This window comes from Triticum dicoccoides, chromosome 4A, assembly GCF_002162155.2.
Source record: "Triticum dicoccoides isolate Atlit2015 ecotype Zavitan chromosome 4A, WEW_v2.0, whole genome shotgun sequence".
In the NCBI taxonomy this organism is placed as follows: Eukaryota; Viridiplantae; Streptophyta; class Magnoliopsida; order Poales; family Poaceae; genus Triticum; species Triticum dicoccoides.
In genome coordinates this window covers 743,234,114-743,246,938 of record NC_041386.1, presented here as the reverse complement: position 1 = coordinate 743,246,938, position 12,825 = coordinate 743,234,114, and the positions used below count along the sequence as shown (strand labels likewise).

Below are 12,825 nucleotides of genomic sequence, written 5' to 3'. Positions count from 1 at the left end.
TGATCTTAATTACCTTGTTGACCACATCTTCGGTGCCATTCAGTTTATTGATTATATCCGATATATTTGGCCTTTTGTGTCTATCAATATCCATGCAACTTAGTGCAATCTCAGTGCATACATTAACTTGTTTGCAATATGCTTCCAGTGGCTTTGAAGCTAGACATGTTTCCAGCATCCTACCCCTCCACTTTTCTCGTACCTATGTAATTGAAACATGAATATGGAAGGATTTTACACTCCACATGAGACTATAATACATAGTTTACACATCGATAAAAATGCATTAATTGAGTACTCAATGCAAGCCCACGGTGATGTACAAAGTACATTAGTTGGAAACTGATTAAAGCACAGAGGAAAGTAACACACTTAAGTAGTGATTCAATGGATACAACTCAACAAGTACTTGAGAAATTTCCTCTGGAGAAAATTTGGCATGGAAGATAGAGGGACAACTCTAATTGCTTGGTCCAAGGTATGTCTACCAAAGAAGCAAGGGGGCCTTGGTATAATTGATATTGCTCTCCACAATAAGGCTCTCCTCATGAAAAACCTCTTCAAGTTCCTTAACAAAGAAGATATACCTTGGATTAAGCTGATCTGAGAGAAATATTATCATACAGAAGCACCAAAAGGAAAAGCTGAAGGTTCTTTCTGGTGGAAATCTCACATATGCCTCCTAGACAGGTTTAAGCAGATTAGCAGGTGCACCATTGGATCTGGACAAACTGTGCTCTTTTGGAAAGATAATTGGACTGGTCATAACCTACAATCTACCCTTCCACATCTTCACTCCTTTGCAGTGAATGATGAACAATATTTTCTAGATTTTTATGGAGAGCATGATTGGACTGAGCACTTTCACATGCCTCTCTCTATTGAAGCATATGAGGAATTTAATCAACTTTAAGCCCTGGCACCCACTATACATCCAAATGAGAGGATAAATGGAGCATCGTTGGGGCTGCTGGCAGGCCATCAACAATCCACATCTATAATCAGATTCTGGAACAGCATGAAGAGCATCCCCTTTTAATCATTATTTGGAACAGTTCAAGCAGACTCAAGCACAAAATATTCTTTTGGCTAGTGGCTCATTGTAGAATCAACACTAGGGCTCTCCTACTCAGAAAAGGCATGAAACTAGATGACATTTATTGCCCTAATTGTAACCAACAGGCAGAAGAGAGAACTATGCACTTATTATGGGACTGCAACTTTGCAGGAATGTTGGAACTCTTGATTCCAAATAGAAATAGAGGCACATCAGTTTATGAGGATACCACCCTGGCCATAAAGCTCTTGCCAAATCAGTTTGCAGTTGAGATCATCATTCTCGGTTGTTGGAACATATGGATGTAGAGGAATGGTAAAGTTTTCAGAGCAATTCCACATTCGATCCAATCTTGGAGATTCCACCTTAAGCAAGACTTAAAGCTCCTCAGACACAAGATCAAGCAAAAGTTTGAAGTTCGGTTCTCTCAGTGGATAGATCATAATCTGTAAACATGAGTTTCATTCCCAGAGCAGGCATTGGCTAGCTCCTTAGCTGAAGTTCATCCCTTTGGGTGTGTGTATTATTTTGTACTATATTTATTTTAATATATTTACCATAGAACAATTGTTCTATAGTGTTGGGTAAAAAAACCTATATTTTTCAATATGAGTGAGTAGTGAAAAACAAGTAATAAAAAATAACATCAACTTTTCCAAGTGAAAAGATAGCATTTCTTACCATATCAAAAAACTCACGGAGAGGCATTTCGACACTTCTAGAATGGCCTCCATTGCCTGCAATTATTTTTATCATTACAACACCCAAGCTGAATATGTCAAACTTGTTCGACACGATGTTTCCATGTAAGAATTCCATCGGCACATATCCACTGCATGGCCAAATATATACAATATTAATATCTAGTAATTGAACATGTTATGCATATTATGAAAGAAATTTATTTAAAAAAAGGCGCAATAATTAAGTTACATTGTTCCTATAGGAGTTTGTGTGATTATGGTTTGTTTATCACCGAAGAGCCTGGACAAACCAAAATCCGCAAGCTTTGGCACCATGTTCTTGTCTAACAATATGTTACTTGGTTTTAGGTCCAAATGGTAAATTGGTTGATCGAATCCTTCATGAAGGTGCTTTAAACCCTTCCATGTACCCTTGATAATTTTGTAACATGTATGCCAGTCAAGTCTATCACCTTCGTCTGCAATTTAGGAAAGAACACATGTATGAAATACAAATATACAAAATCATTTTTATTCACACGGTAAGCAGCAAAAAGCAAGTAGAGCACCATATTCTTGAAGAAAAAAGAGGAGAAGAATAGAGCAAGATCATACCAGAAAGGTGTTTTTCAAGGCTTCCATTTTGCATATACTCAAAGCAGAGCGCTCTGTATGTCCTTTCAGCAAAAACTGTTCTTCCCCCGTACTGCATAGGTTGATGTTGTGTTTCATAGCAATAGGCAACTAACCTTACAATGTTGTGATGCTCGAGCCTCATAAGGTTTTCGAACTCACTTTGGAATTGTTCATCATCAATCTTTGGCATGTTATTGTAAAGCACCTTCACAGCAATTTCTTTTCCATTTTCAAGCTCTGCCTGTTAAAAATCTATTATAAGCACCTTTATTCACAGTCATCAACAAGTTGCACACAATTAAACTTTACTTATTCTGAATAACATAACACAGAAATAAAGAAGGTAGTTCCTCAGTTCCTGACCCCATACTACTAATGTTCTCACGGATACACAATGTTGCCTGAGGTGAGTCACATAGTTAGCTACTTCACAACGTCCACGCACGCGGGTGCGGGTTTGGCCCATGAGGCTAGTGACGTGTAAGCACATGAATTGATTGCTCGATCTGATAGTTGCATCCTCGCCTCCTGCACTTGTTCATTGTGGCGTCGGCCTCGTCTTCTCGGCCAGTTGCCGAAGTACGGCAGGTCGCTAATCTCTCAAATGTATGTATCTATCTTGTCTAATTCTTGCTCCCTAGACTTTATGGATAGGATTTTATTTAAGGTATTGCAGTTGGGAAATCAATTACTATGATTTACCCATTTCAAGGAGTGATTCACTCTTGTTTGAGTTATTTGTCGATGGCTGGACCACAAACAGTAGTACGATAAAATGGCAAGTAAGTTTAACTCCAAACCATATAATTCAATCAATAAGCTTTATTTCTTTTGTGATTTGTTTCTTCTCTATGCAATTGAGATCCACTATTGTATTTTGTCATTCTAATTATATTTGTTTTTATAGTTTAGGGTTTTTAATACTTTGTTATTTAACTTTATATAATCAACTAGCAATCAGATGGATGTTGCACTACGGCCACCCCCACAAAAACCACAACAACAAAGACACAATCGGTCCCACATACAAACAACCAACCCATACAAAAACTTTATAAAGAACATCACAACAAAGAGAATGCTAGTAGTTCTTAAGATCACGAATAAGTTAGTTTCCTCTGCAATGCGTCTAACTTGGAGGAAGCCTGCTTAGTCTAGGTGTGAACATGCACCACTCTTGCAGAGTAGTCAAAAGTCCTGGATGCTATCTTGGCCTTTTCCAAGTACTAGGAGGTCTAAACCACCATGTGGATTGGGCCAATTTATTGAAGCAAGTGAAGTCTAGATTGAGCGTGGTTATGGAACTCATGTAAAATCAAGCAGTTAAGTTGGTGCTTCCATTCCTATTGTTTAACAAAGTACTCGAAACTATCTTCCATATATATACGCACATATTGACGAGATACAAATCAACTAACACTAGTAGAAACCGGAGCTTTAAAACCGGTTCGTAAGGGCCTTTAGTGCCGGTTCTGCAACCGGCACTAAAGGGTGGAGACTAAAGCTCCCCCCCCCTTTAGTACCGGTTCGGCACGAACCGCCACTAAAGGCCCACCACGTGGCCTGAGCTCGCGCCGTGGTATGGGGGACCTTTAGTACCGGTTGGTGTAACCGATACTAAAGGTTTTTTTTTTGATTTATTTTTAAATTTTGTAAAAAATATTTGATTTTTTTTCAATTTTCAATTTTCTGAATTATTTGATGATTTAATCTCTAATCACCCATCTTAACTGCTCAAGTGTGGATCACTCATTCCAAATCGTCTAACTTCCTGGCCGGTCACCCATCCTCTCACTCCCCTAGCCTGAGCACACTTAACTTCGGAGTTCTATTGCCCCTACTTTCCAAGTCTGCACTTGTTGTTTTCCTAACAAATGTAAGCTGTCAATCCTATTAACCCTCAGCAGTTTAGCTTCAGCATTAGGTCACACATTTCACCGTTTGAGTTTGGAACTATTATTCTAAAAAACAGTTAGTAACACTAATATTTCTTGAATAAGTTTGACCACAGTTTGACCATAGTTTGACCATAGTTTGACCAAAATTGACCAAAATTCAAAAAATTGAAATAATTATTGAGTAACACTAATTCTTGAATAATTATGTAGCAACATTAGTACTTCTTGAATAAGTAGTTTGACTATAGTTTGACCAGATTTAATGAAAATTCAAAAAAAAACTGAAATTTGAGCATATCTTTTTTCCTTTTGGAATTTGAGGATTCTAAAAAATTGCAAACAAGACATAGGCTGTCAAAATTGGATGCGCATTTTCGTGCTGAATTTTTTGATATATTATACGTTTTTTTCCGACATCGTATGCAAAAGTTATAGCCGTTTTACATTTTCCTAACTAGTAGATGTAGTAATATAACTACATCTCAAAGAATTTTATTTTTTGAATTTTTTTTTATCATTTTCTTTTGTATTTTTCAAAACTGAAATGACGATATACGAGGGGGTAGAGTTTGAAAATTGCGCTATAGTCCCGGTTTGTGTCTCCAACCGGGACTATAGGTCAAACCCCTTTAGTACCGGTTCGTGGCATGAACCGATACTAAAGGTTAGCCCTTTAGTACCGGTTTGTGCCACGAACCGATACTAAAGGTGATCGCGGGGCCCCGACCTGACGGCAGCCTGCCACCACCCCTTTAGTACCGGTTCGTGGCACGAACTGGTACTAAAGGTTCAAAACGAACCGGCATTAATGCATAGCCGTTTGAACCGGCACTAATGGTACCATTAGTACCGGGCCAAAATCGAACCGGGACTAATGTGTCTCACATTAGGTCCTTTTTCTACTAGTGTAAGCATAATGTGTATTCCGAATCTTACCACATAGACCTTTCCATACGTGCCTTGACCAATTTTCCTCTTCTCGGAGAAATTATCTGTGATTTCTTGTAATACTCGGAGCGTTAGACTTGTTATATTTTGCAATTTAATAGCCATGTCACAGTCTCTGCTTCAAGGGACAGATTAAACCACCTCAAAACATGTGCGTAAAATAAACATCATATGCATCAACTTGGAAAATATAGCAAGTTTATTATATAAAATGAAATTTCACGATGGAAACACTCAAGCATATGGCCATTGTACATGGTGAATGTCAGAGTCATAGATCTATAATAGGTGGATCATATAATGGGTGGATCTAGCAAGATAGTCGAGATTGGTATGTATTGCTAAGATTCTTTGCATAAAGGAATGTGTTTTTTTAGGAATATATCTCCAATGAAATTAGATTGAGCATAATTTAGATTAGCAAGGAGATTGATGATGATGAACTAATAGGTTGTATCACTGTGAAGAAGTTAGTACTAACATATCGTAGATTGTGCATTATCATGAATGTATTGCCTTAATGCTACATTATGATTCAATAAAAACACGCTTTATCGAAAATGGAGAAATGCCTTGGAACATACACCGTTGAATCACCTTCTTGACCATTTTCTTCTTCTGAAACAAAATAAAAAAAAGTACTATTGGGTATGTGCCAAAAAAATAGCTACTTGAATAAAAACTATGTGTCATGTAGGGGTAGTTCTAGAAAAAAAATGATGCATGCATTGGTGGGGTTCTATGAAGTTGTGAACGGCTGACAATATGCAATAATGGAGAGAATAATTTACTTGTGGTTGCACCGGAGGTGCCGGGTGTTGTGGCCACTGTCAGTCCTTCTGCATCAAGCGTCAAAGGTCTGGCATACACACCAATTTTATGAACATACCTCTCCGCACGTGCAAAGAAGCCAACTATAGCCCATCCGCTTTCCAATGTGCCGCAAAAAGGAGTTCCTTCTACAAATCCAAAAGGGCCATATGTATCCTCATGGGTTACCAGCTTGAGAGATGTTATGACATTGGAATGTGATAAGGGATATGGACCAAATTTGCCAGAAATTTCTTTCACAAAATCTGTTGGATCAAGATTGATCTATAAGAGAATAGAAAACAGTACCAAGTCAGCTACTTTATATATATATATAAGCAGCAATGTATAACTTAAAAGAGTCATGTATTGCATAACTCAGGAAAAATAAATCATGCACATTCAGTTTTCGTTATTAGTTTGAGTGCATACAATTTTTTAAAACAAAAGTTTTGCTCACTCACCGTATATTTGTTCGCACCACCAGTACCACCCCATGGGCCAACGGTGTGCACATACCCACTGTGATCGCTATATGAAAACGTAAGTGAATCAATGATATCGCCATAACGAATTGTCACACTTTTGAGACGGAGGGAAGATGCTGCCCCGATGTCATGGGCAGTTCCGCCATTTCCACCCCAAGGCCCATACTTAACAACTTGAAACTGTAAACCAATCAAGAAATAAATTGGAAGGTGAAAAGAATGAAGAATAAATAATTAAGAGACTAAGAATAGTAATTACATTCTTTTGCTCCTGTTCTCCTTCTCTTTCTTCTTCTTCTATTGTTCTGTCAATCGTGGTTTCTATCTGTTCCAACTGCTCCTGTTCTCCTTCTCTTTCTTCTTCTTCTACTGTTCTATGAGTTATGGCTTGTAGTTGTTCCAACGTAGACCCTATAGTTGGCCTTTTGTCTTTGTCATGTCCCACGCAAGCTGATGCAATTGTGATACATTTCTTGACTTGCTGGCAGTATTCTTCCACGTGCTTTGATGTTCCCTCTATCCTTCCCCTCCAGTTCAAGAGTGCCTACAAAATTGGATTTAAACACGACACAACTGAGGATGTTATTACTAATTGAAGCAACTACATTATTCTTGATAAGATGATTATGTCCGTACAAGTTCTGCAAATCTATTGAAAGGCATGTCTACATATTCGCCATAGCCGTTAGGTCCTGCAATTATTTGTATGATTGTGACGCCTAAGCTGAATACATCATGCTTCTTAGAGATTCCGCCAGTCTCTATGTATTCTGGTGGCATGAAGGGACTGCAAGGTACAAAAATGTTATATATTTTCTTAACAGTATTGATGAAAGAAGCTGATCACATGAGTCATGAGGTATGAACTTACTGTGATCCACAAAGATGTTCTGTGTTAAAGCTTCTTGTTGAATCATTAATGAGTCTTGACAGACCAAAGTCACAAATTTTCGGCATCCAGTTCTCATCCAACAATATGTTTGCAGGCTTTAAATCAAGATGGTAAATTTCTCTTTCAGATCCATTGTGAAGGAAATTTAGACCCTCACAAATCCCGACAATTATTTTGTAACGTCTGTACCAATTAAGTTCACGTGATTCATCTGAAGAGGTTAACATAAAGCTGTATTACCAAGATGTGTATTTAGACTTTGGAAATATTTACTCTGTGTAAAGCACGATCATACCAGAGAGATGCTTCTTGAGGCTCCCACTGGGAAAGTACTCAAAGCAAAGAACTCTCTCATCCACATTAGCAAAAGTTTGTTTTCCATTGTATTCAGTAACTTGACGTTGTATTGCATAACAGTAGCCAACTAACTTGACAATATTTTGATGTTGGACACACACAAGATTAAGAAGTTCATTGTTAAATTTTGTCTCATCAACAAGGCCCGATATCAGAAAAAGCCTTTTCACAGCAATTTCTTCTTCATTATATATTGCCTGTCAAAACAAAAATTCTATTAATTGTGTTTCTTGTAGTGTTATCATCTGAAAAACAGAAAATCTTTTCAAACAACAACGGTGGGGGAGTTTTGTTAATAAAGCATATCAGGGTACATAGAGTAGCTGTATGTCAAAGAGGCAAAGGGAAGGGCAGCGCAACCATCAGCAGATAGTGTTGCACCAGAGAAGAAGGAAAAATAGAAAAAAAAAATCTAATTATTGCGCATACCTTGTAGACTTTTCCAAAGCCACCTTCACCAATTTTTAGCTCATCTGAAAAGTTCTTTGTAATTTCTTTTAACAATGTATACGAAATGGCCTCTGGCATTGCACTTACAACATGATGTAAATTGTTCGCCATGTCAATTTGTCTCTGAAGAACGTCGACTTTGTACCTCTCTTAAGACTTCAGAAATATTTTCATATCAGAAAAACAACAAGAACTGAGGGAGATTATTGAAATAAAATTAGAAGCAGGCAGCTTCTCACCAGCGACCATTTTTTCACCGTGCCTATATACAAGAAGAGATCATTGACAGTTTGACCACCCGTAACACATAAAGATATAGAATGGTCGGACCAAACTAGACTAGCAATATAAATTGTGAGGTTTCCTCATTTCATTTATATTAATATTTAGTTTTTTGAAATAATATTAATTTTTTAGTATTTTATTTACTTTTATTACATTCAAAAGTACCTATGATTTATATGATCTTATATTATGTAAATTCCATATTAATAATAAAGTAATTGCTGATTAAAGAGGTTTATCTTAATGATGAAATACATTGTATATTTTGGGACTTCATGAGTACAACAAAATTTTCCCAAACAATATTTAAGAATATCCTCCCTGTAATTTCTTTAGAATATCGACACATAAGAAAAGCGGTCCAACTGCAGGTAAAGCAAATGACACATCGAAACTAAAGATTTATTGCTGCATGTGGTACATTGTAGTCACATGCTTTGTATGATTATTTATCCATTGGCTTTAGAGTATGGGTGGCAACTCTTTCTAAATTGAGTCGGATCTTGTGAAACAATCCAGTCGATGGAGCTACAGGGTTGCAGTCTTGCAGAAGCTTTACAGACGGGATAGTTGGAGATTAGTCTCTGAATATCGTTCCTCCAGTATTCGTTGGCATGTTTTCATTGACATATATCAAATGGTAATAAGAGCAAGCAAGGTCATTCGCAAAAAAGAGAGCAAGCAAGGTATAAAAGTAAGAAATATTTCTTCCATGAAAACTACTACCACCGTCATGGTTTATTGGTCCCCTTCATATTATATTTGATATGGAAAATATATATTTTATTAGTTAAATTCATGGTCAAAATATGACCCTAAATACGAGTGGGGCTAATAAACCAGGCCGGAAGTAGGAGCTAGTGAGCAACAAAGGTAATCCAGATATAGAAATTTCAGTTATATAAATCAAATGTGCCAATTTTGTTAGTATGCAAATATGAAAAAGTGCTTTTTGTCACAACTATTTCTGAAATGCAACTTCTGTCCCTCAATTTTATACTAACTTACATCGCTCAACTTATAAGAGCATGCAGATTTCGTCCCTCAAATTACTAGAAACTGTTTTCAAGAAACAAATATAGATTTTACGCATTTGAAAAAAAAAGAAATTATGTGCATGTTGTATTTTTATGCACATCTGCATTCAAAAAAAAAATATACTTCTACAGGCCAAGTAAAAAAGAAAAAAAATCATCCTCTCTCATTCTGTTATTGATACATATCACCCACGATATTATTCTCTCTAAGAAAACAAACTCTAGATAATAATATTCCCCCATATGTTATTTTTGCGGTAAAATAGTGGGTATTTTATTCCTTAGAAATAGTGTTACAGTCTGCTAATACAAAACTTTTTGCACAGTCTGGAGCTTGGTGCAACCAACAACCGGTGCTACCTCCAGATCTCCCCACATTAGCAAGACTAAGAGCAAACCTATTTTGATTATGAGTAACTTTCAGCGGAATAATATTCTCCCATATGTAAGTGTAAAACATGGTTAGTTTTCATATTTCTGTTGAGAATTGGACATATTGTGAGTAAAGGTTTATTGATATGTAGAAACACTGAAAATTTGTCGTGTGAAATTTTCAAGAAAATTGGAAACAATTATTACCCATACATGTGAGAGTTAATCATTGTGATAGCTAATATTTAAAATGATTTCATGTGTGACCAGATAGTAAGTATGAGAAGATATTTTTTCCCCATAGGTTGCATAAATACATATATTTTACATGAGAATTACATATGTGCATAAATGTATGACATGTACATGTCATAGTTGTTTTTTCAGTCTTTGTGACATGTGGAGCATTTGTTTTCCAAAAACAATATTTTTGTGAACCAATTTTTTGTGGGGAATCTTTGAAATAATTTGAGAACTTTTAAAAAGTTTTCTATTTGCCAATGAGAACTTAAAAAAAAATAGAGGATGAAAGTTGGTAGGAAAGATAGATGACAAGTTGTAAATTCAGCCGTAGTTGGGATGGACAATCTGTGCTTCGGGGAAGAAGGTGCTGACCTTGTACGGTGGAGCTCGAGCACACAAAGCGCGCCCGACTGTGAGCCCAGCGGGAGCTGGAGCACAGGAAGCACAATTGTTGATGGAGGGGGCGGAGGAGAGAGAGAGAGACTTGGTGTTGGAGAAATGGAGAGAATTCTGAGCTCACCAAGCTGCAAAGCTCTACTATATATGAGCAGCCGGAGACAGAACGGGATGAGCGTTTCCTCGAAACATCGTCTTTCCCGACGGAAAAGGAGAAGAGTCAACCCAAATTTTAAAAGACCGCGTTGTTGATTTTTCCTGGAGCAGCAGTGCCAAGTCCTAGCTGTTTCTGTGAAGCTGTCAACAGATAGTGTATCACTGTCCGCATTGATATTTGATAGGCGAGCGCTAAGGGTAGGTAGAATGGTTCTATTTTAGTAATGTCACGTAGGATAAATGATGATATCGAGAAGAGAGAAATCATAAGAGAAGACAAAAGATGATGTACAATATACTCCCTCCGTTCCGATTTACTCGTTGTGGTTTTAGTTCAAATTTGAACTAAAACCACGACGAGTAAATCGGGACGGAGGGAGTATGTCTCATCATGTTTTTTGGAACAACTAGTTATTAAAAATAAAGGCTAAAAGATGATCCATTATAGACATATTTTTTTGTTATCTTTAAATTACATGCAAGACTTAAGATAACATTATCTTTCAACCATTGTACATGCTCTAATTAGTCATGGCCCCGCGGTCCCGCGGCACTAATTGTATCCAACCTCAAATGAGAAACCAATCCAACGCTGAGAGGTGACCGCCCACGCTGTTGTTTTCCCTTGCCATCCCACCATTACTTCACATGGACCCACCCAAAGCTTATCTCTTCCCTCTGTCGCTCTCCGTTTGCCATTTCATTAAGAAACTGATAGGACCAGGGAAATTATTTTTTGACAAAGGTGATCTTTTCCTCTCAAAACAGTATAATTAAAGTTGCTCACACACACAAGAATCTATGAACGCATGCACGTGATACCCTACCCTTATCGGCGCGCCTCCGAGAGAAGGAGCTGCCATTGCATCTTGTGATTTAATGAAGTCACCATGGCGCTTCGCAGTCGACATGAACGTCTCCTCCCACTAAACGAACATCGCTGAAAGCGTGAAATAAATCCAGGAATAATGCAAGCAGCAATGTCAAATCTAGGATTCAAACTTTAGTGGGTTGGGGTAACCACTGTCCTCGTAACCATCCAACCACATGTTGGTTTGCGATAAAGGTGAATTTATTAGATCAAAATAAAGCATAAAAAAATACAAACACAACAAGTATACATCTGGCCTTTGCATACTTATAATGCACACAGTTAACACCAACACACACATAAAAATCACGCCGACAAATAACAGTCATGTCAAACAAAAGCTTCTCTTTTTTGTTTTTTGCGAATCAGTAACCTATCCAAATACACTTTCCAAAACACAAGGGTCGCTCCTAGGCGACACGGCTAACCTTGGGACCATGCTGATCGCCGGCGCCTCTGTCCAATGGGTCTCATTTTCTATGCCTTGCCTTGCGGATGACGACTTTGTGCGGGTTCACCGGCGGTAGTGCCATCCCTGGGTGCAGCGTCGGAGGCCATTGCGATGGAGTCTCCGCTCGACGGTTTTCTCGTGATGCGCACATGGCTCGCCAGAAGAAGAATGATGAGGAGCTGGCTAACAAGTTCTAGGCGGATATTGGCTTTCCCTGTCGGAATCTAGAGTATGGGAATGACGTAAGTTGTCATTACGGTTTGACCGATAAAGATCTTCATAGAATATGTAGGAACCAATATGAGCATCCATGTTCCGCTGTTGGTTATTGACTGGAGATGTGTCTCGGTCATGTCTACATAGTTCTCGAACCCATAGGGTCCGCACGCTTAACGTTCGATGACGATTTGTATTATGAGTCATGTGTTTTTGGTGACCAAAGATTGTTCGGAGTCCCGGATGAGATCACGGACATAACGAGGAGTTTCAAAATCATGAAGAGATAAAGATTGATATATTGGACGATAGTATTCAGACACCAGAATGGTTTCGGAGTGGTCCGGATATTTATCGGAGTACCGAGGGGTTACCGGAACCCCCGGGGAAAGTTATGGGCCAACATGGGCCATAGGGGAGAAGAGAGGGCAGCCCACAAGGAGTGGCGTACACCCCCTCCCCCCTCATTGGAGTCCGAATTGGACAAGGGGAGGGGCGCGGCCCCCTTTCCCTTTCCCTCTCCCTTTCCTTCCATTTTTCTCCTCCGAAAGAAAGGAAGGGGGCCCGACTAGGACTAGG

At 38.3% G+C, this 12,825-nt stretch overlaps 1 protein-coding gene across 7 annotated transcripts in view; it reads right to left on the bottom strand.

The window, feature by feature from the left end:
* LOC119288343 overlaps positions 1–10,715 on the bottom strand; it is a 12,611-nt gene extending 1,896 nt beyond the window's left edge. Inside the window, exons 1-15 of one of the 7 annotated variants that reach the window (XM_037567970.1) lie at positions 10,529–10,711; positions 8,459–8,481; positions 8,199–8,375; positions 7,708–7,966; positions 7,392–7,623; positions 7,157–7,307; positions 6,780–7,064; positions 6,497–6,700; positions 6,014–6,317; positions 5,807–5,840; positions 5,211–5,340; positions 2,356–2,617; positions 1,991–2,219; positions 1,739–1,889; positions 14–202 (exon numbers count right to left, since the gene is read on the bottom strand). In XM_037567970.1, coding sequence (XP_037423867.1) covers positions 14–202; positions 1,739–1,889; positions 1,991–2,219; positions 2,356–2,617; positions 5,211–5,340; positions 5,807–5,840; positions 6,014–6,317; positions 6,497–6,700; positions 6,780–7,064; positions 7,157–7,307; positions 7,392–7,623; positions 7,708–7,966; positions 8,199–8,330 — 2,562 coding nt within the window. In that variant the 5' untranslated portion in view covers positions 8,331–8,375; positions 8,459–8,481; positions 10,529–10,711. Of the gene's footprint in view, positions 1–13; positions 203–272; positions 569–1,738; positions 1,890–1,990; positions 2,220–2,355; positions 2,618–5,210; positions 5,341–5,806; positions 5,841–6,013; positions 6,318–6,496; positions 6,701–6,779; positions 7,065–7,156; positions 7,308–7,391; positions 7,624–7,707; positions 7,967–8,198; positions 8,482–10,528 lie in introns of those variants that run through there. The other 6 variants (XM_037567975.1, XM_037567969.1, XM_037567972.1 and 3 more) reach the window with 6 other exon arrangements.
* Between the last annotated feature and the right edge of the window lie 2,110 nt (positions 10,716–12,825).